General features: G+C 32.7%; 1 protein-coding gene across 6 annotated transcripts in view; it reads left to right on the forward strand.

The window, feature by feature from the left end:
- Nucleotides 1-23,055, forward strand: part of VPS54 (VPS54 subunit of GARP complex) — a 99,694-nt gene that overhangs the window by 34,655 nt on the left and 41,984 nt on the right. For all 6 annotated transcript variants that reach the window (XR_008530301.1, XM_054586895.1, XM_054586896.1 and 3 more), the window contains 5 exons: nucleotides 3,098-3,483; nucleotides 13,902-14,028; nucleotides 15,016-15,123; nucleotides 18,474-18,529; nucleotides 20,280-20,376. Coding sequence is in view for 5 of the 6 variants with exons in the window: in XM_054586895.1 (XP_054442870.1) it covers nucleotides 3,098-3,483; nucleotides 13,902-14,028; nucleotides 15,016-15,123; nucleotides 18,474-18,529; nucleotides 20,280-20,376 (774 nt within the window). In the remaining variant the exon portion in view is untranslated. The remainder of the gene's footprint in view (nucleotides 1-3,097; nucleotides 3,484-13,901; nucleotides 14,029-15,015; nucleotides 15,124-18,473; nucleotides 18,530-20,279; nucleotides 20,377-23,055) is intronic.

Raw genomic sequence — 23,055 nt, forward strand, 5'->3', positions numbered from 1 at the left:
ATTTACTGATAAAGTAATAGTATTTTGTTTGAATGGAATACAAGTTCTGCTGGTAAAAAGGAAAAGCTTATTTGAGTACTGATTATCTGAAACAGCAGTTGATAGAATTTCAATTGAAAATATATATTAGATAAACATGTAATTATAATTGCTTTACATTTATCCCAAACAATATATTGGCCAATTTTATATTCCTCATGATTTAAAGCGCAGAAAATCAACTTACCTGAGGCACTGTTTTTCCCCATTTACGTAGTAAGAGTGATTATTTTAAAGGAAAAATTTACCAATATTCCCATTGTATTTTTAGCTTTGCAAAGCCGAGTCTTTTGCATGTTATTAGTCAACAGCTTTAAAATTTTTCACAGTGTTCTATATTTCAGAAATCAACATCTTGAATGTCATTTAAAATGTAGAACTTTACAAATATCTTAACTCACAAATCAAGAATCTTAAAACAGGAAGCAAAGACCTTTGATCTCTGGTCACCGCCGCCCCACCCCCACCCCTGCCTTCCTGACACACACTCAGTTTAGAGCTTTTCTAAAACTGTGGTTCTTAAACTGAAAAGAAAGCATTTTGTTTTAGTCTACTGACATCTCTTGGTAATATGAAAGCTTGTCTCAGGAAGACGATTCAATAAGTTAGGTCCAGTACTCCTCAGTAACTAAATAAAGGACAGTTTGGGGAGGATAGGAGAAGGAATGTAGGAAAAGAATCATGAGTATTCCTTTTCTTACAGATATATCAGGATGATCACTTAGTAAGTTATTTACTGTTGAATCATTGGATTGAATACCTGAAACTAACATAATAATATATGTTAACTGTAATTGAAAAATAAAAGTGATTTAAAAATGAAAATGAATTCACTTTTTTCCTTTGGCAACATGTCACTGGTAAAGATTTTCCTTCAGAAATTCATAAATCTGATGAAAACAATGGTTTTATAGACATAGGCTCACTCCCAGACCGCTTCTTCACATTCCTGGTAGAAAAATACCTTAAAAGAGAAAAGCAACAAAAGCCAATAAAAATCTCATTGATCTGTATAGATACTTTTAGGAATACTTCAAAAATTGTCTCTTTTATAGAATTTTAGTAAGAAATGATTATGAAAATATTATGCCTTTGGAAAAAATAGATCAATGGAATATCAATAAGTTGCTGAAATCTTTAATATTCAAATGAAACAATTTTCTCTTGCTAAATGTTTGAAGTGACTAAAATAACAACGTTTGGTGGGGGGGGTTTGTTGGGGTTTTTTTTTGGAAAGTTGCAGAATCAAGTTTGGTATATTTGCATTCTGGCTCCTCATTCTGCTCTGTTCTTAGAAAAGTAATGGAAGACATTCCAGGAGAGCAGTTTCAAACTCTATGATTGACATCAGCTGTTTTATTTTTCTAGCTTTAGAGAAAGGAGATGTTACAACCAGGATCAGAGAAATTTGTATGCTGCTATAGTGCTACCCAAAGTGCTGACCTGTGATGAAATAAGGAGTTTGCATTAGAATATGAATCATAGCATTGCTTTCTTTTAAGGAAGTCTTTCTACAAAAAAGACAACGCAGTGGGTTTAGTGATGTAGTTGATTCACTTTCCAGCAAAGTTCTGTCTTTTGTCATGGACCTGCTAAACAATTCACAGACTGGCAGCAGCATATAAACTGCATTCTGAATAACACTGTCCTGAGGGAGTTCCCCATTCCGAATTTATTACTCTGAAAATTGAGTCCATTTTAGCTTGCAGTGTACCCTAGTACTTTTGTCCCCATACTGCTTCTTATGTAAATAAATGAACAGCTGTATTGAAGATGAGAAGAGCAACATCAGGAGGGTATAAATGCAAAGAGATTTAAACTGTGGGAAAATTTCTTGTTTGTGATCTTTTTTATATTATAATAGATCACTGAGGGAGCCTTACTGAAGATATTATGCTCATCATGGTTTTAAGGAAGCAGGATAGGTGGCCATCTCTTCCAATCTTATGAGTCCTAATGTAACCTTTTAACACTGTACACTGTGAAATCTCCTGACATGTTCAAGAATAATGCCTAAATTAATTTTGAGCTATTGGTTGAAGAACCTACAAGTAAAAAAGTGAGAAAGATGTAGAAAAGTGTATGCAGTTAGAAAGGAAAAAAGGACAATTCAAGTTTTAGAAGTCCATATTTGAAATTAAAAAACATTTTTAATATATGTTACTCTAGGAATTAATCTTGGTACTATTACAAAAACATATATGCACTAATTGTTTAAGGCATTTGCCAACCTTTTAAGAGGAAAATTCATTGGAAATTAACTGAATTCTACAAATTAATAAAAGAATAATTTTTGAAATGTAAAATAAGCAACCTTAAAAAAAGATCCAAATTAATTTTAGTACTTCTTATAATTTGTGACTGGACCACCAACCTGTCTTTTGTGGATTCTTTATTTTGAGGCAGCATGGTACAGTAGAAACAACTTCAGCTTTTGAGTCAGAAGACCTGGGTTCAAATTTTAGTTTTGCCACTTACTTACCACGTGACTTTATTCAAGTGCCCAGTTTCCACATCTGTAAAATGAGAATAGTAATAATTACCTGTATTCCAAGATTGTTCAAATTAGAAAATGATGTATATAAAATATCAGTGCCTGGTACATAAAAGGAAAAAGAGGTCAATCAATGGTAGCTATAATCATCTTTTAGATCAGTTATGTGCTGTGTTGGTGATAGCAAAGGTCTCTGGCAGTAAAGAGATAATTGCCTCTCAGATTTTAGAATTTGTGAAACTAGATGATAGTCTGAGATGACTGTGGGGTACTCTTTCTTCCTAGAAAGTGGTTCTTGTTTGGAGGGCAGTAATGGCAGGAGCAGCAGAAGACAGTAAATCACCTTCTTCTACTCTGTTGCATAACATTTATTAATCTTTGGGCTATTCTTTTGACCTCCCTTCCATTTTGTTATGTCCAATATCAAGGACCCCAATATCACACAGTTCACACAATGGGATTTAAAACACATGTAGAAATCTTGTATTATTTTCACAAAGTATTTGGATAGTCAAGGAAGGTATAGTTATAATACTCCATGATTTTTTTTCCTTCCCTCTTAAGCTGAGCCATTATCTGGATATTGTGGAAGTAAACATTGCTCATCAGATCTCTCTACGTTCAGAAGCATTTTTTCATGCAATGACCTCTCAACACGAATTGCAGGACTACCTCAAGAAAACTTCCCAGGCTGTAAAAATGCTTCGAGATAAAATTGCACAGATTGATAAAGTAATGTGTGAAGGATCACTACACATTTTAAGACTGGCACTTACCAGAAATAATTGTGTTAAAGTATACAATAAACTGAAGTTAATGGCCACTGTACACCAGACTCAACCTACAGTACAGGTGTTGTTATCTACTTCTGAATTCGTTGGAGCATTGGACTTAATAGCAACAACACAAGAGGTTCTACAGCAGGAACTTCAGGGCATTCACAGCTTCCGGTATGTCAATTAAGTAAACCATTAGAAATAATGTTAGAAATTTTTAAAGGATAAAGTTTAGTGTGTAATGTTAGCAGAATAAATGTGACTGTTTTTAATGTTACATGGTTATTTTTTTCTTCCAGATTGATCTGTTCAGTAATGTTATTCTGATATTTTATTCTTAGTTAAACAAAACCCATAAGGACCAATATTTACAGGGACTTTTGGATGGAGAAGCAAAACTACATTTTCTAGTAGATGAAATCACAACTTTGAAAAAAATAACATTTTGAAAATGTTGAAATGTTTTTTTTGTCAAGATAGTAGATCAAGGTAGAGGAAGGAATACCAGTATATCTAAAATTAAGTTCATTTTAAAAGCTCTTGAACAGGTTTTAAATTTAATAATTATTAATTTTATTTCTGATTTTCAGTCTGTTTATCACATTACAAAAAAAATCCCACATGATGATGGAAAAGACTCAATTTCTCCTAAGTTCTTATTTTGAAAATACCTTTAAGTTAGGGTTTTAATTATTTTATGTGAAATCATGGCAAAATGTTTAATTTATAGATAGACCAGTTGCAAGCCATCAAAATTTCATTCAGTTAAGCAGGCTTGCAGTGTCCTTATAAAAAAGTTTCTATTTGCTAGGAAACCCATCCAAACCTTACACTGCTGAGTAACTATAAAGAAGTTTTATGGAATTATGTGCTCTGTATCTTAAAAGATATTTAATATATTCTAGAAAACTTTGCTTCAAAATAAGTTTATATTAATTGAATTATAAATTCTTGTTGACTATTACATAAGGATGTAGAATTGGAACATTTATTTAGAAAGCATTTTTAAAAACTTATCCCAACTTTAATTACATAAATGATTGATTCATTCATTGAAAAAATGGCTTTTGATCATCTCTTTCATGGCAGACAAGACAAAATACTAGAAATACAACCATGAACAAAGTAGAGATATTCTCTGCTCTCATTGTTTCTACAATTTATTTGGAAGGAGAGGGGAGACAAATTACTGGGTAGTTATGATACAGTGAAATACAGTAAGATGAGGAAGGTACAGATTGCTCTGGAGCTCTAACCTTAGTGGAGGAAACTAATAGGCTTGGATGTTTATACAAAAAGTTTGAGCCACAAACCTCTTTGAGAACCTCTTGAAAGCTGTGCTTGGGACTTTCTTTTCATAAAAATAACTTAAGGTTAGATTTTACAAGCAATTTTGGTTGGTCCATAGTACTTTGAAACCTACTTTGGGTTTTCCAGCCTGGAACTCAGGGTGACTAAATGATTTTCAGTTTCCTTTTCACCTCTGATAGTTTAAATATTTCTCTTCTGTGAGTGTATGTGAAATATGTTTTTAAAATAAATAATATTAATTTTTGTCACCACGTTAGAGAAATGGACTTCTGTAATGATAGAAGCTGTGTTTTTCATTTATCACTACTATATAATATGAATGTTAATGAATATTGGGATCCAGTTCTGCAGAGTGGAGTGCTTTATCCTCTGAATAGGACAGTGCTGAGAGTAGAATCAAAGATTGAATGCTTGCCTGCTAAACACAAATTCTAAAATTGTTCTCATTTTTACCCTAAAGGTCATGCAATTTTTGAAATTTTATTTTGCTTGACTCAAAATTATGCCCAATAATATTGATAAAAAGTATAGTTATCCAAAGCAATCTAGAAAATATTTAAGTACTGGATTGATATTTACTCCCAATATGTCCTTTTAGAAGACAGAATGAAAATTTTATATCCTATTTATTTTGAGCCCAAGGAAGAGTATACCTTTATTTTCAACCTTACTTCTTTTTGTTTGTACCTTAACTCAAAGGAAAAAATGTTCTTCATAAAAAGGTGTACTGTAAGTCCTCACTTAATGTCATTGATGGGTTCTTGGAAATTGTGACTTTCAGCAAGATGATGTATAATGAAACCAGTTTTACCACAGGCTAATTGATATGAACTATAGTTAACTCCTATGGCATATTTCTGGTCACAGAAACATCACCAAACTTCTAAATAAAGACCCCCCAAAACATGTCTAAGTAAACATTGAAATAAATGTGAGCTATAACTACATTTAAGAAGATTAATGCAAGCAAGTAAGATAATTATTTTTCAACCTGCTTATGCCAGTTCAAGGCATTTCAGGCGGCTGGAGCCTCTCCTAGCAGCTCAGTGCACAAGGTGGGAACCAACTCTGGACAGGACATTCTTCCACCTCAGGTCACATTTATATCCACTCCCACACTTGCTCAGGCTGGGACATTTTAGATATGCCAAAGCACTTTACATGCACATCTTTGGGATGTGGCAGGAAACTGAAGTACCCAGAGAAACCCCACTCAGACATGGAGAGAACATGCAAAAATTACACATACATTGGCCCCTGCTGGGAATCTTTTTTTTCTTAACATTATAACAAAAGGTTTTTGAATAAAAGGATATTATTCAGGGACCTGTTTATGATTTTTAAAAGGACTTTCAAATATTCTGATTGCCTACATTTTGCTCAAACATCTTTTTACTATTATTTTTATTAGAGCCTACACATGTGTAAAGAATGTTTATTCTTCATATAAAACATTTCTGTAAAGCAATCAAATGTCAATTCCAGCATGCTTATCACTGTATAAGTCTGGTATCAAAACTGTGTTGAATGTCTAACTTCTGATAAACATCTTCATTTGCAAAGAATTTTCAAACATAGAAGTATTGTAAAAGAAAATGTTTTTCTAATGAAGGAAGAATACTGTCTCATACTTGAAATAGTTCAAGGCTGACATATTGCAGTCCAGTTTTTTGTTTGTTTGTTTGTTTAAATACTGTTTTGTTTAAATACTATCTGATTTACTTGCTTGACTTTATCATTCATATTGCTATAAAGCTGTCAAATATCAACATTTTAAACTTTCTTTTATAGCTTCACAGGTATGTTTAAGGCCATTTAACTTTATTTGGAAGCTTAAGAATAGTTTGGACTCTATATTTGTCTGATAACTTAGGATAACATAGTTTATGTCTGTTTATTATAAGCATTAGTGGTATAAGGTGTGTTATTAGTTTATTAACATGATTACTCTTTCCTGCCAGAAGATAAGAGATGTACTTGAATGTCACATGCTTTTTTCCTGTTTTTTCATATGAGAACAAATTTTAGTAATTTTTGGAGCATGTCTTAGAAAAGCAAATAGGGCCTTATTTAAAATAAGAAGCCTGTTTTTAAAACACCTATTTGAGAGAGACACAGAGACATCTATTTGTTGTTCCACTTATTTGTGCATTTATTGGTTGATTCTAGTATGTGCCCTGACTGAAGATTGAATCAGTAACCTTGGTGTATCAGGCTGGTTCTCTAATAAACTGAGCTACCCAGTTAGAGCCAAAACAAGGACTCTTTCAGTAGAACCAAGGATTCTATTGGGTTAATTTGTTAATAGTCTTTCCATTCGATAAATCTTAGTCCTGGTTTGCTTTCAGCTATATTTTTCCCCTAACATTTTTAAAGGGAAATTTGATATCAAAATCTTCCAATAGTCAAATTACTACAATTGCAAATCTCTATTTCTTTAAAAAGAATTTGAATGCTTTATTTGTACATAATTTTCCTGAAAATATATTTTCTAGTCAGTGGTAATAAAAAATACTTATGTGTTTTTTCTTATTTTTTCTATATTTTTTACCTTGCTATTTTCTGTATAAATTTTTTGTGACTTCTGAACCTCGAGAACTTTATTTACGTGCTAATGAAGTACAATAACATTCTTCCATATTTTGTCATTTGTGATATTTTTTTTAAAAAATTTTTCTAATGAGCCCTAAGTGTCTTGGGCAAGAGCTGTCATACACATCTTAACACATATTTATGGAATCTGAATGATCCAGAGTGTTAACCTAATGTATATTGACTCTGTATCATTGTTGTATACTTTTTTCCTTTCTTTTACTTTTCATGATCACTATCCCTAGTTAACCATTTATAGTTTATGTATGACTATAGTTCTTAATCCTGGTTGCATATTAAAACTCTCAAAAGAGCTTTATACAGTAAAAAGCATAACACACCCCATCCAAACCAATTAAGTTAGATTTTATAGAGGGTGAGGCCCTCACAGCTGCCTTCTTTTTTTTTTTTTTTATAGAGCGCTTTAGAAGTTTCTAAAATGCACTAGAATTGAGAAGCCTGGTTTTCAATTACAGTTGGGTACTGTACTCTTTCAGGATTTGGAATTAAAGGGGAAACATCTTACATAATTTTATTTTTTTTAAAACAAGGTTTTCAACTAAAACATCTTCCTGTCTATTCAAAGAGGGCTCTACTAATGCATTAGGGGTGCAGTATACTGTTACCAGTGTAAAAATCCCAGTTTGATTCCCTCTTCTGAATGTGGACAGTGATTTACACAGTGGAAAATTTTGGCTTATTGAATAATTCATAATTATTAAAATGGATCTTTTGTACATTTGTTGATTTCTGTAATTGTAAAAAATTTTAAATGATTTTACTGCCTCAATTGTTGAAAAATTGACCAATTTGAATTATTAGGACGTAAATATTTTTAACCACTACTCATGGAATGAAATTCTGCTATTAGCAATAAAAAATGTCTGGTAATCAGTGAAACTAAGTATATCATTTGTGATCTATGGTAATTTAAGTAAAAGTGTTGCCACAGTTAATGACATTCAGTTGTTTGTTAAGCAGATGTAATACAGAAAAATCATTATAGGCCCAAGAATGTATTTGAATCTTGATATCTTGCAGGTTTTGACATAGAAAAACTTCAGTTACCTTGAAATTTGAGGATGTAGTGTTATTATTTGCTCTTTCTTATTGTAAAGATTTATGTAGAAACTTTGTTTTCACCATTGTTAACTTTTTTTCTTGCTACTTATTACCACCGTTATTCTATTACCACCACCACAGTAAAACCTAAGAACATTTAGAAATTCTTTGATACTCTGTAACAGGTACTATGTTAAGTATATATATTTCATGTATTATTTGATTCTGCCTCCCACTTTCCCTTTAAAAACTCTGTATTAGATCAGTGATCTTACCCCAATCTAAGAGTTAAGGAGATTGAGGCATAGAAAGGTTTAGATAACTTGCTGCAAGTCATACAGCAAGTTAAAAAACAGTAGAATCAAGATTCAAAGTAGGTCTCATCTGACCCAAGAGTTGTTATGTATGCTTTCTAATATATTTGAGAATTTATAGGACCTCAAGTAAATCACTTTGAACACCAGTGCTAATTTTATACTGTGATAGATGTAAAACTATGGGCAATTAAGTTACAAGTTTGCCAAGCCAGGACCTACTATGGTAATTGATTTCAGGATAAAAATCAATGAAACTAGCTTGATTTCTAACCCTTTTTTTTTAAAAAGGTGGGAAACATTCACTTAATTATATGTCCCAGTTTATTGTGCTTTCATTGATCTGAGGTCGCCTTGGGATTCCATTTAAGGGATTTTTATTATTGGAAGTATCAAACATAAAGAAGATTTTGACCCTGATGTAATCTATAATTTAGATCTTCAAAACATTATAGTAAGGAAGCATTCACCTTGTATGCTCTGGGGTGAAACCAAAAACTAGACTTTCTGCTACTTGATAAAACGAATATTACTGTAGGGTTTATATATAAGTTTCTCTGATAAAAGCACAAAGGTCATTGTAGTGAACATACAGTTTAGTAGAAGAACTGAATTAATGTATAAATTGAGGCATGTCAAAGGAGGAAGTATTGGAGTTGCCCCAATTTTTTTAGCATGTAAGGCCATAAGTATTTTTTTCAGAAAATGTAATTTTAGTTAGTTATTGTATCAGTATATTTCATTTACCATCCTAAGTTACTGTATGTGATTATTAGAATACATACTTTTAAAATGAGCTGCTAACAGCTTTATTAAATATTTTTGATAAGGTTAATAATGTGCAGGCCATTGTTATATCTGTTGTCAAAGTAGTCAAGAATAGAAAAACAATAAGCAAGGATGAATAGGTGAATCTTGGAGTACACTTTAATCCCGAAAGTTTTGTTTATAGATTTGTTTAGACATATCTTTGTATATATATTATATACTTGTGATTATCAAATACTATTTGATGTTAATATTGAAATCAATACCTGCTCTTTTAATTATATTTATTAGACTTTAAAAGTAGTTAAAGAATGCAAAAGAGTAAAGGTTCTCAGTTATTTAAGACAATATTGGGGTCAAATAGAACCTCTCATATAAGTTATGCTGAAATTACAGTTTTATTATTTTGATGCCCAAACATCAGTAGATACAATAATGCTGAGTTCTTAACATAATTCTATGATGGTATTTGTAGAAGACTCTTCATTCATACCTGAAGGTAACACGTACCTGGAGTGTAACCTATAGTGTACCTTAAAAAGGAATCTGATTTTCATAAAAATTGAGAAGCAAACAATGGTAAAATTATGGGTGGATTCATGTGATACCATGTTACTACTTAAAAAAAAAACTTACTGAAAACACAAACATTAAAAAATAGAGCAAATCATATGAAGAGAGTTGTATGAAGCTGGATACATTGTATATCACCTGGGAGTTACAAACTTGTGGCCAACTTTGTTTTCTCTGTGCCCCCCCTGCCGCTCTGGATTGGAAACAAATTCAAAACATAATTTCATTTTATTCATAAATATTTCATTAGGTATCTTGAAGAAAAACATTTTTAAAAACAACTCTAATATTTATATTTTCAAATAACTAGTCAGTGTTCAGATTTTCCTGTTTGTCTCAAATTCTTTTTTATAGTGTTTGTTGAAATCAGGATCTAAGTAATATGTATACAATGCAATTGGTTGATATGTTTCAAGTATCTTGATATTATAGATCTCCATTCTTTTTATGTATTCTCCCTTTCAGAATATTTATTGAAGAAACTGAGTTATTTGTCGTATAGAGCCTTCTCACAGTCTGGGTATTGCCACATCCCCATGTTTACTGTGTTTTTCCTTTGCCTGTATTTTCTATAAACTGGTAGTTACATTTAAAGACTTGACCAGATTTAAGTTTTACTTTTCAACAAGAGCACCTAATAGGTAGTGGTGTGTATTTCGGTCAAGAAGCATATTATCTAGTTGTCCTCCTTTGTTGCTATTAACAGCTATTTGATGGTCATTACCTAGATTTATTATCTCATTTAGGGTTCCAAATCATGATATTCTAATTCTGTACTTCCTCATTCACTTACTAACTGGAATATTTCCTTAAAGCAATATTTCTACATAACAACTATTTGATAACTCTGAGGTACATTTTTTATAAGTATAGGCAGGATAAATTCTAGAATCTTTTCACTTATTTAGAACTTTTTCAAAAAATGATTTGAAAATCTAGCATCTCCTAAAGGTGATTGATGAGTTTTTAAGACATATTTTTATAAACACATGAATTTATGTTTATGTTTGAAATGTTTAAATTCTTTGCTGTATTTATTTTTATCAGTGTTCAAATTGTCCTCTCTTTTGTAGGAACCTCCTTCAATTCATTCTTGAGTCCTTTTGATATGACTCCATTAGTAGTCAGTCATTGTTTTTTTACTTTGTGTTATGACAAGGTACTCATATTATTTTCTGTCCCAGACTTGTAATCTCCCATTTCTCTAAGGAGCTCTAGTTTCTTTTAGTAGGAAATGTATTTAAAAATTATAGTCTGGGAACCAGAGGTAATTTGTAATAGAGCTAGAAAATAAATTTCCCTTTATAAAGAAAAAAATCTGAGTTTGTATATATGATAGTTTCCACTTAAATTCAGGATTATAGAATTCAGTCTTATCTATATATCCTTTTGAACAAGCTGAAAACTGTGGCTCCTAATGATGTCATCCTAATTACTTTTTGTTTTATCCCCCAATATAAATAGAATGTTCTTACAACTAACAATATGATTACTACAAATGTAGGATTTCTTTCCTTAAGGATATATCCTTTGTTGAATAAATGGATAAATTACCATGTTTTAACATCTTTTGTAATAATTCCTCTTTGGGTAAATTTACCAATACCTCTGTTTACAGTTAAGTTAGTTTGTTTCAATTAGTTTTGATATATAAGGATTCATCTTTCAAGATGGAATGTTGTTTTATAACTATGTTAAATAGTTACGTGGTTCCCAAAGTCAAATCAGTGAAACAAAGGATATTCAGAGAAATTTAACTTCTTTCCTGGTCCCTTTCCTTCCTACTTACCTCTGTAAGTCACCATTTTAAAAAGTTTTAGTTAATATTTTTGCATCCATTCATCCCCTCCATCCATCCATCTCTCCATCCATCTCTCCATCTGTTCCTCATCTTAGATAAACATTAGCATACTGTACATTTTTCTACCTTGCTTTTTTTACCTTGCAGTATACACTGGAGATGACTTTACAGTATACAGTCTCAAAGGTGGTCAAGGATACCACCCCATAGGGGCAAAAGTGGTTCTTGAAGGGTGGAAAAATCTTGGCTATTGTAATGGTTTGTGGCCCTCCAAAGGACTACAGTATGTAACAGATAAACAGTATATCTGTGATACTAAAATTTCATGGGCGAGTTGTTGATTAGGAATAAAAATATCTAAAAAGACTTTTTAGGGTGGCCGTAGTGAAAAGAGGGTGAGAAACTGCTCTGTGACGGTATACAGTATATTAATTGATATTCTTCAATTCTACCAATTTTAAAAGTATGTAGTGTCTGTTATGATATATTCAGCTAGCCCCCATTGGTTAACATTTGGGTTGTTTATATCCTTTTGCAGTTAACAATGCTGCAATGAACATACGTTCTTTTGTATTTTTACCAGTGTATCTTTGAGACAGATTCCAAGAATTGAGATTCCTAGGTCAAAAGCTAATTGCCTGTATAATTTTGCTAGACCCTGCCATAATGCGTATTTGGGAATTAGACACTGCCAAATTCCCCTTATGGCAGTGTTTTAGTTTGTACTGGTAGAGATGTTCTAATAATTGTGAGGGGTTGGTACCATTTATGAGAATCTTATTATTCTTCTAGTTAGCTGTAAGAAGTATAATTTTCATATTTCAAAATGCAAATTTGTTATTTTAAGTAAATGTTGTGTGTCTGAATGTGTGTATATATAAATGTTTGTTATTTAATTTAGTTATAAATGTTTAAGATTGAATTTAAACATTTGTATATGAATATTTAAAAACTTCCCCCAAAGATAGAACTTAAAAAAAAGTTTTATCCTGTGGTATAAACAGATTTCCTAATGGTCCATATCACTTAATTTTTGGAATACTTTGGACCAACTAGATTACCTAGGTTTCTTCAACCCATTGTTTTTATAAAGCTATTAGCCCTGCCTGGTGTGGCTCTGTTCGTTGGGCGTTGACCCACAAGGCAATATGTTGTCACTCGCCAGTTTGATTCCCAGTCAGGGCACGTGCCTGGGTTGCTGGTTTGGTCCCTGGTTGGGGCACATGGAGGAGGCTGCTGATCAATGTTTCTCTCCCTCCCTTCCCCTCTCTCTAAAAATAAGTAAGTAAATAAATAAATAAAGCTATTAGATAGTGTAGCAAATATTCCCTTGTATATGAAGGTATTCATCCTTAGTGCTCTGCAGGGCAGGGACTGCATGCGACCATTCTTGTCATTTGGACAGTGCATGCTTATTCTAAAGGTTCCAAATAGTGTTATTTGCCTTAACCATCCCCACAACTCTGCCCAGATTGGAGTCCTCACTTTAATCCTAGCTAGGATCTGCAACTATTAGAGGTAGATTAAAAAGAAACATTTTATGATAAAAAGTTTCATGAATACATTGTAGTTCAATATTTTTGTGTTTTCAGTCTTTTGTTCTAATGACTTTCAATTAACTGACATGAGGGATATTGCAGGTAACTCAAACTGATGATGACAGATTGAAATGAGTCAATCTGTCCCTATAGTCAGTCCTTCAGATACTTATATGCACCTAAAGCAGGACCAGGCACATAGTAGGTGCTTGTATCTGTTGAATAAATGAATGGCTTGGGAGCTACTGGCATTGATACTCAGTAAATGGTTAATGATGATAGGATTTTTCTCCCTCCCACCTTCCCGCTCTCTTTCCCTCTCCAAAATCAATTTTAAAAACAGGAAAAGACTTAGAATATCTGAATATTTTATTTGTAGAAGTAAACAAAAAAGCAGTCATGAAATTTCTAGAGCCAGCTTTCCTACAACATGTTTAACTGGATGTTAAAGAGAAAATAGAATTTGGGAGGTGCCATGAAACTATTGGGAGTTATTTTTGTTAAAGAACTCCATTTTACTAACATATCACATTATTGCACAAGTACTGTCAGAGTTCTGCCTACTGGTTCCCTTAACTGTGGAGTGAATTTGGATTTTTAATGACTGTAAATAACATTTCTCGTCCTTTGTAGGCATTTGGGATCACAGCTTTGTGAGTTAGAAAAACTGATAGATAAAATGATGGTTGCAGAATTTTCTACTTATTCTCACAGTGACTTAAATAGACCACTGGAAGATGACTGTCAAATTTTAGAAGAGGTATGTATTTTGAACTGTGGAATGAAATTGATGTCATTGCTTAGTACTAATTCCTAACAACCTTAGTTTAGAACACATTCTCAGATTATGGTGAACAAAATGACATTAAATTTCAAGCTCCATTTGACCTAGGAAGTCCTTCACTACATGACTTTAGCAAGTACCATAATTGTTTATTAGTCCGTGAAATTAGAAGGTAAAATAATTTTATAGCTTAATTAGAAATTAGAGTTAAAATGAAGTCTTTATTTAGCTTGCAAAGTTCAAAATACAGATATAGAACAAATTAACATATATCCATGTGTATGCATGTATTGGCGTATATCTTTTTAAAAAGTGGTCATTATTATATGGTAACTTGTCAGTCATTCTTTAGTCATTCACTGAATACCTATTATGAACATGTTTTATATAAATGCATATACAAATATATCATATTCAGGCTTTACTTATCTGGTAACTTTTTAGTGCTGATTACTGCCAAGAACTAGTTAAGAATCCAAAAAGCCCTGATAGCAGTCTAAGTAGTTAAGAGATATTTGTACCTATTTGCAGTTCCACAGATAGTCCAAGTCATCATTCTAGTCTTCTAGACCACTAATTAAAAAACACATGGGTCACAGAGTATTTATTGCTCAGCAGGATCTGCAAAGGACACTTTCTAGCTACTTGAAACTATGCCAAAATATACTCTTGTAAGATTGTTTTGCCCCCAAACAAGCTTCATTTGATCCACTGTTGTGGAATAGAATTTACCTGTTTTTAAGCACTGACTCCAAAAATCTGATGATAAGATTGCTGTGGAAAGAGGGTTTTTTGTTTGTTTGTTTGTTTGTTTGTTGTTTTTTTTTTTAGGCTTCTAGAATATACCACATGAAAGATAGAGTTCTGAGCATCAAAACAAAACGCTTGATATTTAATATTTCTACCTGTGAGATTATTTGATATATAAGATATGAGTTACATACTCTTCTTTTATTTTGATAGGAAAGACTAATGTCTCTTGTATTTGGACTTTTAAAACAAAGAAAACTTAATTTTTTAGAAATCTATAGTGAAGAAATGATTATTACGGCAAAGAATATCATTAAACAGGTAATTACATATTTTTTATATGATCTGTTTTGGTCTAGAATCTTTGGCGAAGTTTATTTTTACATTATTCTAGAAATAATATACAGGGTCTGGCACAAATAATGCCTCTTTTTAATTACAAAACCATAAGCATGTAATTCTGTAACCTAACAATATCATACGCAAGCACACTATATGACATTTTAGGTGCAATGTTCAAATTAAAACTGAATTATTACACCCAAATTATTACCCTACCAACCACATTCAAGTGGGCCTTACTTCTGCTGGACGCTGTATGTAGTATAATAGTAGTATTTTCTCATTTATTTAAAAATTAAAAATGTAGAAAAGTAAAAAAAACCCGAAAAACAACATAGCACTATCAGCCAAAATATTATCATCTAAGAATATTTCTAAGTGTAAATTGTTACTGATGTTTTTCAGTGTTGCTATCATACTGTATATAGTATTTTGATTTGTGCATATATTTTAGTTAGAAACACAAGCATATTCTCAGTATGTAAGCCTTCATAGACATCATTTTTAGTGGTTGTATAAAATTTCAACAATATTATGTTAGTTAAACCTTAACCATTTCTCTATGCTGTATGTTTAGGTTGTTTTCAGTCTGGTACTATAAAGAACATTGTGACAACTGTCTGTGGTATAAAGTTTTGTTTGGTTTTTTTCATAAGAGTGTTTCCTTATAACAGATTTCTAAAAGTGGAATTATTGGTTAGAGTGTATCCAATTTTTAAATTGTTTGAAATTACCAATATACGATCATCAGCAGTAGATAAATATTCATTTCATCTTACTCTGATCTCTAAGAAACCATAATTGTAAACTCAAAACCATGTTTTTTTTTTAGTCTTTCCTGATCTTTGTTGTGACATTTTTTTACTAAGATAAATCTTACTCACTGAACTTCAGTTTTTCTATATATGAAAATGAACAATCTAAAATGTATTTTCTAGGCTTAGTTGATTATCATCAAGTTGAATGTTTGAGTTTTTAATGTTTAAATAAAACAAACCAAATAAAAGATTACAATCACCCCATCTTTTACCTCTTTCAAAAACTAAAACAGTATTTTTAAATTATTAATATCACTTTCAGAAATTGATGGCAATATCTACTAGTGCTAAATATATACTTTATTATTAGCAGTTCTGCCCCAAAGTACTACCTGACAGAAATGCATATGTAAGCTCACCAAAGACTTTTAGTGGCAGCACCATTTGTATTAAAAAGTAGAAAAAAAATGTATAATCATTAGAAAAGATAAATAGAATCATGGTATATTTATGCAGTTGAATACTATACACCAATGAGAATGAATGAATTATGTGGAACAGTATGGATGAATATCACATACATAATGTGGAACCAAAAAACCAGACACAAAGGAATATACGCAGTATGGTTCTTCTTATGTGAATTTCAAACACTGGCCAAATGAATGTATTGTACCAGAAATTAGGATAGTAGTGACTTTTGAGAGGAAGTAGTCAGTTACTAGGAGGGGAGCAGGAGAGTAGCTTATTGGCAGTATTCAGTTTCATGATCTGAGTTCTGGTTACACAAGTATACCCCATTGTGAAAAATTATTGACCTATAAACATAATTTGTACAATTGTCTGTACAATATACTTTTAAACAAGTTTTTTTAAAAAAGAACTGGTGTTTTAATTCCCAGACTTCTTCTGAAGTCTAAGCATTTTTTAAAAACTTTAAACTGTTGTGTGTATTGCAGGGGAACATAACTTCCAAAATAAATTTCTTTTGGACTTAAACCAATTACATTTAAGTCTAGTTGGTATACAGTATTATATCAGTTATATTAGTTTCCAGTATACAATGTAGTCATTCAACATGTTTATACTTTATTATATGATCATTCCACTAATTATAGTAACCATCTGTTCCTGTGCAAACTTTTCACAGTATTATTGACTGCATTTCTCTTCTCTTTTCCACTCATCTCCTCACCCAGAAACCATATAGTATTTGTCTTTCTCTACCTGACTTATTTCCCTTAGCATGGTACCCTCTAGATTTATCCATGTTCTCGCAAATGACAAGATTTCATTCTTATTGCTACATAATATTCCATTGTACAATATATACACACCACATCTTCTTTAGCCATTCATCTGTTGATATTCCTGATGAACAAAATTGTCAACAAAATACTAGCAAACGGAATTCAACAGTACCTTAAGAAGATTATACATCATGATCAAGTGGGATTTATACCAGGCATGAAAGGGTGGTTCAGCATTCAAAAAACAATGTCATGACATCAGCAAAAGCAAGGATGAAAATCCTGTGGTTATCTCAACAGATGCAGAATAAGCATTTGACAAAATTCAACATCCATTTCTGATAAAAACTCAACAAAATGGGCATAGAAGGAACTTACCTCAACTTGATAAAAGCTGTATGTGACAAACTCACAGCTAACTTCATACCCAATGGTGAAAATCTGAAGGCTTTTCCTCTAAGGTCAGGAACAAGACAAGAATGCCCTCTCACCACTGTTGACTCAAGTACTCAAGTCACAGCATTCAGACAAGAAAAAGAAATAAAAGGCATCCAGATAAGAGAGGAAGAAATAAAACTGTCATTATTTGCAGATGACATGATACTATATATAGAAAACCCTAAAGATTCCACCAAAGGCCTGACCAGTGTGGCTCAGTTGGTTGAGCGTGCCGCAAAATGAAGTCACCAGTTCAGTTCCTGTCAGGGCACCTGCCTGGGTTGCAGATTCAGACCCTGGTTGGGGTGAGGACAGAAGGCAGCCGACTGATATGTCTCTCTCATATCATTGTTTCCCTCTCTTTCTCCCTCCCTTTCCCTCTCTTTAAAAATAATCTTTAAAAAAAATGGAATCTACCAAAAAGTTAATGGAATTAATAGAAAAAGTTCAGTAAAGTAGCAGGATATAAAGTCAATATACAGAAATTTGTCATATTTTATTTGGAATTTTAATATGGGGCTTATATCTTATTCCCAAGTATTACAGTTCTGTTCTGTGTTATGTTTCAAACAGTTTTTAAATAGTAGGGGATTTTAATTACAGTTCAAGTGACTCTAGAATAATTATTTAATAAGATAACAGTAATGCTGAAGTATTTAAAATGCTTTGATGTATGTATAAGAGACACAAGAGAAATCTCATAAAATGATTATCAGAGTTATTGAGGCCCTTTTAATTTAATTTTTAGATGTATTTTCAAAGTAATACTTTTTTTTTTTTTACTTTGTAGTGAGTGCATTGAGGCCCTTTTACATATATAATTGAACATGACATGTAGTACTTAGAATTCACATTAATCACATTTTTTTCTTAAAATTTGCAGTGTGTCATTAATAAAATTTCACAAATAGAAGAACTAGACACAGATGCTGTTATGAAGTAAGTATAAATATTAGGTTGGGGTTTATCAGTCACAGAAATGATGGCACAGACATGGAAAGAGAGCAGTTAATAGAATTCAGGAGAATGACATGTATTGGTTGGAAAAAAAGACATACAGTAGTTGAAGTGATCTTCACTGGAAGGAGACAGTCATCTGGAAGGCAGCCCCTCAAAAAGGGGAGATGGAGCTATAAGCACCTTTCCTCTTTCCAATCTTTTGTAAGGGTCCCTCACTGGCCAAGTCCAGCAGGGCAGCCTCCCAGGGCAGAGAGAAGGTAGAAAGGACAAAGTGTAGATGTAGAAAGGAAAAATTGAAGATAATCCATTTCGGAGGAATAGCAGTGTTAAATTTAAATTACTATGTCAAATAAAACAGAGCTTCTAATTGGCTTTGAGAAGTTTGAGTACAGGATTTTGAATTGCCATGTCTGTAATTTTTCTCATCCTTGAAATCCCTATTTTATTTTGAGAATAGTGATAAATATTTTATGATTATGAATTTCTTATTCATAAAGATACATAAACTTTATTAACTGGTCTAAAATATGAATAGCTATATGGACAACTTGTGAAACTTCTCTGGGTCTTACTCATGGAATGAGAATAATAGAGATTTAATTTCCACACTGTTTTCTAGTGAAAACTCAGTTTCAGAATTAGGTGAAGCAACCCTCATAATGCAGGAACCATTAGTACAGTAATTGGAAAAATTAAGTTAATTGGGACTCTGTTAAAAGCCCTATAGACAGGGAGAATCAGTTATTTGGAATTTCTTTTCTTCCCTAGGGAATTTTCTCAAATAGAGAACTTTCTGTATCTCAAGTACAGGAGTATCTCTGGGAAATAAACTCTAAGCCTCAGCAGTACTCATTAAAAATTTGAAGTAATAAGCCATTGTAGTACTATAAAATATTTTTATGGAACTATTTTGCATTAATTTTTTATCGTAAAGTTAAGTGATTGGTGTCAGCTATAAAAATATTGTTTATATGATTATATATTATACTAAGATACATAATAATGAGTATAGTATGTATTATATCCACTATATATTACATATGTATGTATACTATATGATACTGGCTAATACATAGCACTTTTTTATGCACCATGAATTGTTCTATGTACTTCTTATTAATTCATTTAATATTCACAGCAACCATATAAGGTAAATTCTGCTACTTTCCCTATGTTAAATTGAGAAAATTAGAGCATGGAGGGGTTAAGCCACTTGTCCAGAGTGATACAATTAGTAAATGGCCAGGCTGGTACTTGAACCACGGCAGTGTGGCCCAAGAGTTCATATCCTCAGTCACCATGTCATATGTGGAAAAATATTTAGTTTGTAATTAGAAAAGTACGTTATTAAGTTTTTTTGAGAGCGATGTTATGTTCCTATTTTTATCTATTTCAGAATATATCTTCTCCACCTTAATCCAAAATTGGGATATTTCTCTGGCTTTTCATTCAGTGGCCATGAGTTGTGGTCACATGGAATTATTATATAAGATTCTTAAGTCAGTGCACTTGACTAGACTAGTCTTAGAGATATTTAAACAAGAAGGAGTTGTTTGGTAATTGACTTTAAATAAATTTTATGATATCAGTTAGGTATCTAGATAAAATTGCCTGATTCTTCTGTTACTAGATAGTATTTAGTATAGCTTCCTTTAATTTGTAGGTTTTGTTCATATATCATTTGTCCCAAAGACAATCATTATTTTTGTCTGAATTTTTTTTCCCCTAGGCTTGCAGATCAGATGAGAATGTTGAATTTCCCTCAGTGGTTTGATCTGCTAAAGGATATTTTCTCTAAGTTTATAGTTTTCCTACAGAGAGTTAAGGTAAGCTTATGTGATTATCAGTTTATCCAGAATATCCCTAAAATTAAGTCAAGTTTATAGGTGTATAAATATATGTAGAATCAATTAGAATAAAACAATTTCTTTGTTTTTGTAATTTTTCTAAGAGGCTTGGTTTTCAATAAGATTTGAAGTATTTCAGAGTATTTTGGTACTTTGTATAATTTAGATGATTTGTTTTATATTAAGAAATATGTTTGCTTGGCATTAAATGTTGTACAATAGTATTTTCTCTTATGATTTTGTGATACTTGAATCTCTCTAGATTATCTGGAGGTCCAATGTTGTGAAACATTCAAAAGTCTGTCTGAAACCACTTAATTTTTTTAGAAACTTAGTGTTGATAATAATGACATTTTTAAATATAAGTTCATGTTAAAATTGCTTTATTAATGTTTTTTATTGCAGGGTTTTATTTCATTTTTCAATCTGGTATCCAATCAAGGATCTTGTATTACATTTAATTACTTTGTCTCCTTAGTCAAACCACTTTTAGGCCACTCCGTTTAAGAAAAAGAACACATCACACAGCATTTTTCAGGAGAAAAGATGTCACAGACTCTAATATAGCAGCCCCCAGCCTTTTTGGCACCAGGGACCCGTTTTGTGGAAGACAATTTTTCCATGGACAGGAGCAGAGGGGATACTTTCAGGATGATTCAAGAGCATTACATTAATTGTGTACTTTATTTCTATTATTACATTGTAATATATAATGAATAATTTTACAACTCCCCATAATGCAGAATCAGTGGGAGCCCTGAGTCTGTTTTCCTGAAACCAGACAGTCCCATCTGGGGGTGATGGGAGACAGTGACATCTGAAGTGTGTTGCTTATGTCCAGTCTACTGTATAATCTTGTTTTGGTTGCTGTCACTGCAGAAAACCCTACTTCACAAAGACAGGATGTTGGAAATGGAAGCGGGCTTTTCAGTGCTTTTGTGGCAGTTGTAGGATATCTCACCTTGACTTTAATCCAGAACATACGGAGATTTGAAGTTGCCTGAAACATACTTTTAAGGCCACCGTCAACTGCGATCTCAAGCAGTTGATCCTCTTCTAGCACAGACAACATCAATTCACCCGGCTTATTCACAGATGGGTCGGACATTTGTTTTTTACTCATTTTAGCTAGAGTTAGCATGTGGGCTTACCAAAAAGCTGTGACTGAGACAAGTGCGCAGTATGGGAAGGAGGCATGGACAAAGTGGTAAATAATGGACAAGCCACATGTGGACTAAAATAAGTGTCGGATTCTGACTTGAGGCCTGCCACCAGATGCAGCTGTACAATTGAAGTACATCAACTCCCTTGCCACAATAAAGCCTGTTGCCAAATGGAGCTTAATTGCCACTTGCCACTAACTGATAGGGTTTTGATGTGAGTCTGCAAGCAATTGGTTTCTTGTGGTCTCTGTGCAGTTAAAATTCTCTGCTAATGATAATCTGTACTTGGAGCTGCTCCCCAGCGCTAGCGTCACCGCCTTAGCTCCACCTCAGATCATCAGGCATTAGATTCTCATAAGGAGCGCATAGCCTAGATTCCCTCACATGAGCAGTTCGCTGTAGGGTTCGTGCTCCTATGAGAATCTAATGCCACCGGTGCTCTGACAGGAGGCGGAGCTCAGATGGTAATACAAGGAATGGGGAGTGGCTGTAAATACAGATGAAGCTTCTCTTGCCCATCATTCACCTCCTGCTGTGTGACCCAGTTCCTGACAGCAGTGGTTGGGGACCCCTGCTATAAGACATACTGGTTGGGATTATGTTTTGATAAGAGAGCCATTTGGAATTAATGAGTATAATAGGATATTTGTGAAATTAGGTATTTTTTTAATTATCAGGTGTCAGTATTGTGTTTTATGTACTAGTTAATATTCTTGGCATCTCCTGAGTACCACGTTAAAATGGTCTTGGGAACTTTGGTGTTTATTTATGACATGGTTTTTCATTATTGATGTTTGAGTAATGCTAAGTCATATGCATATACTCTCCGATCAGAGTGGGAAAAGTTTTATAAACTGTGATTCACTATATTTAATTTAGTCTCCTACCAAAATATTGGTCCCACCCACTGATAGTGAGAGATAGTAACCTTTTATCTGTGGATTGCTCAATAACTAGGTCATGTATCCACATTTTTTTGTATTCCCATCATGACGTTATCACACACTTCTACTATTACATGTCTGGATATACAGAACTCCCAAATTGCATTATATTAGCCAACATTTTGCTAGTAATTTTTTAAGTAACTATTTCACTTTTAGGTTCTGTATCAGTTAAACTAAGCCAAATTATTACAGTCATTGTTGTCCCCCCCCCCCCCCATTACAGTGTTGCTTTGCACAGTTTTAGTTACCCATGGTCAACCACAGTCTGAAAATATTCTTTGGAAAATTTTAGAAATAAACAGTTTGGTACACAATTCATAAGTTTTAAATTGCTCACCATTCTAAGTACCATGATGAAATCTCATGCTGTCCTGCTCCATCCTGCCTGGGATGTGAATCATTTCTTGTTTAGCAGATCCATGCTGTATACACTCTTTACCTGTTAGTCACTTAGTAGCCATCTTGGTTATCAGATTGACTATTGCACTATCTCAGTGCTGTGTTCAAGTAACAATTATTTTACTTAATAATGGCCCCAAAGCACTAGA

This window comes from Pteronotus mesoamericanus, unplaced genomic scaffold (assembly GCF_021234165.1).
Source record: "Pteronotus mesoamericanus isolate MK-2021 breed Mesoamerican mustached bat unplaced genomic scaffold, CSHL_Meso_final contig_98, whole genome shotgun sequence".
Lineage (NCBI taxonomy): Eukaryota > Metazoa > Chordata > Mammalia > Chiroptera > Mormoopidae > Pteronotus > Pteronotus mesoamericanus.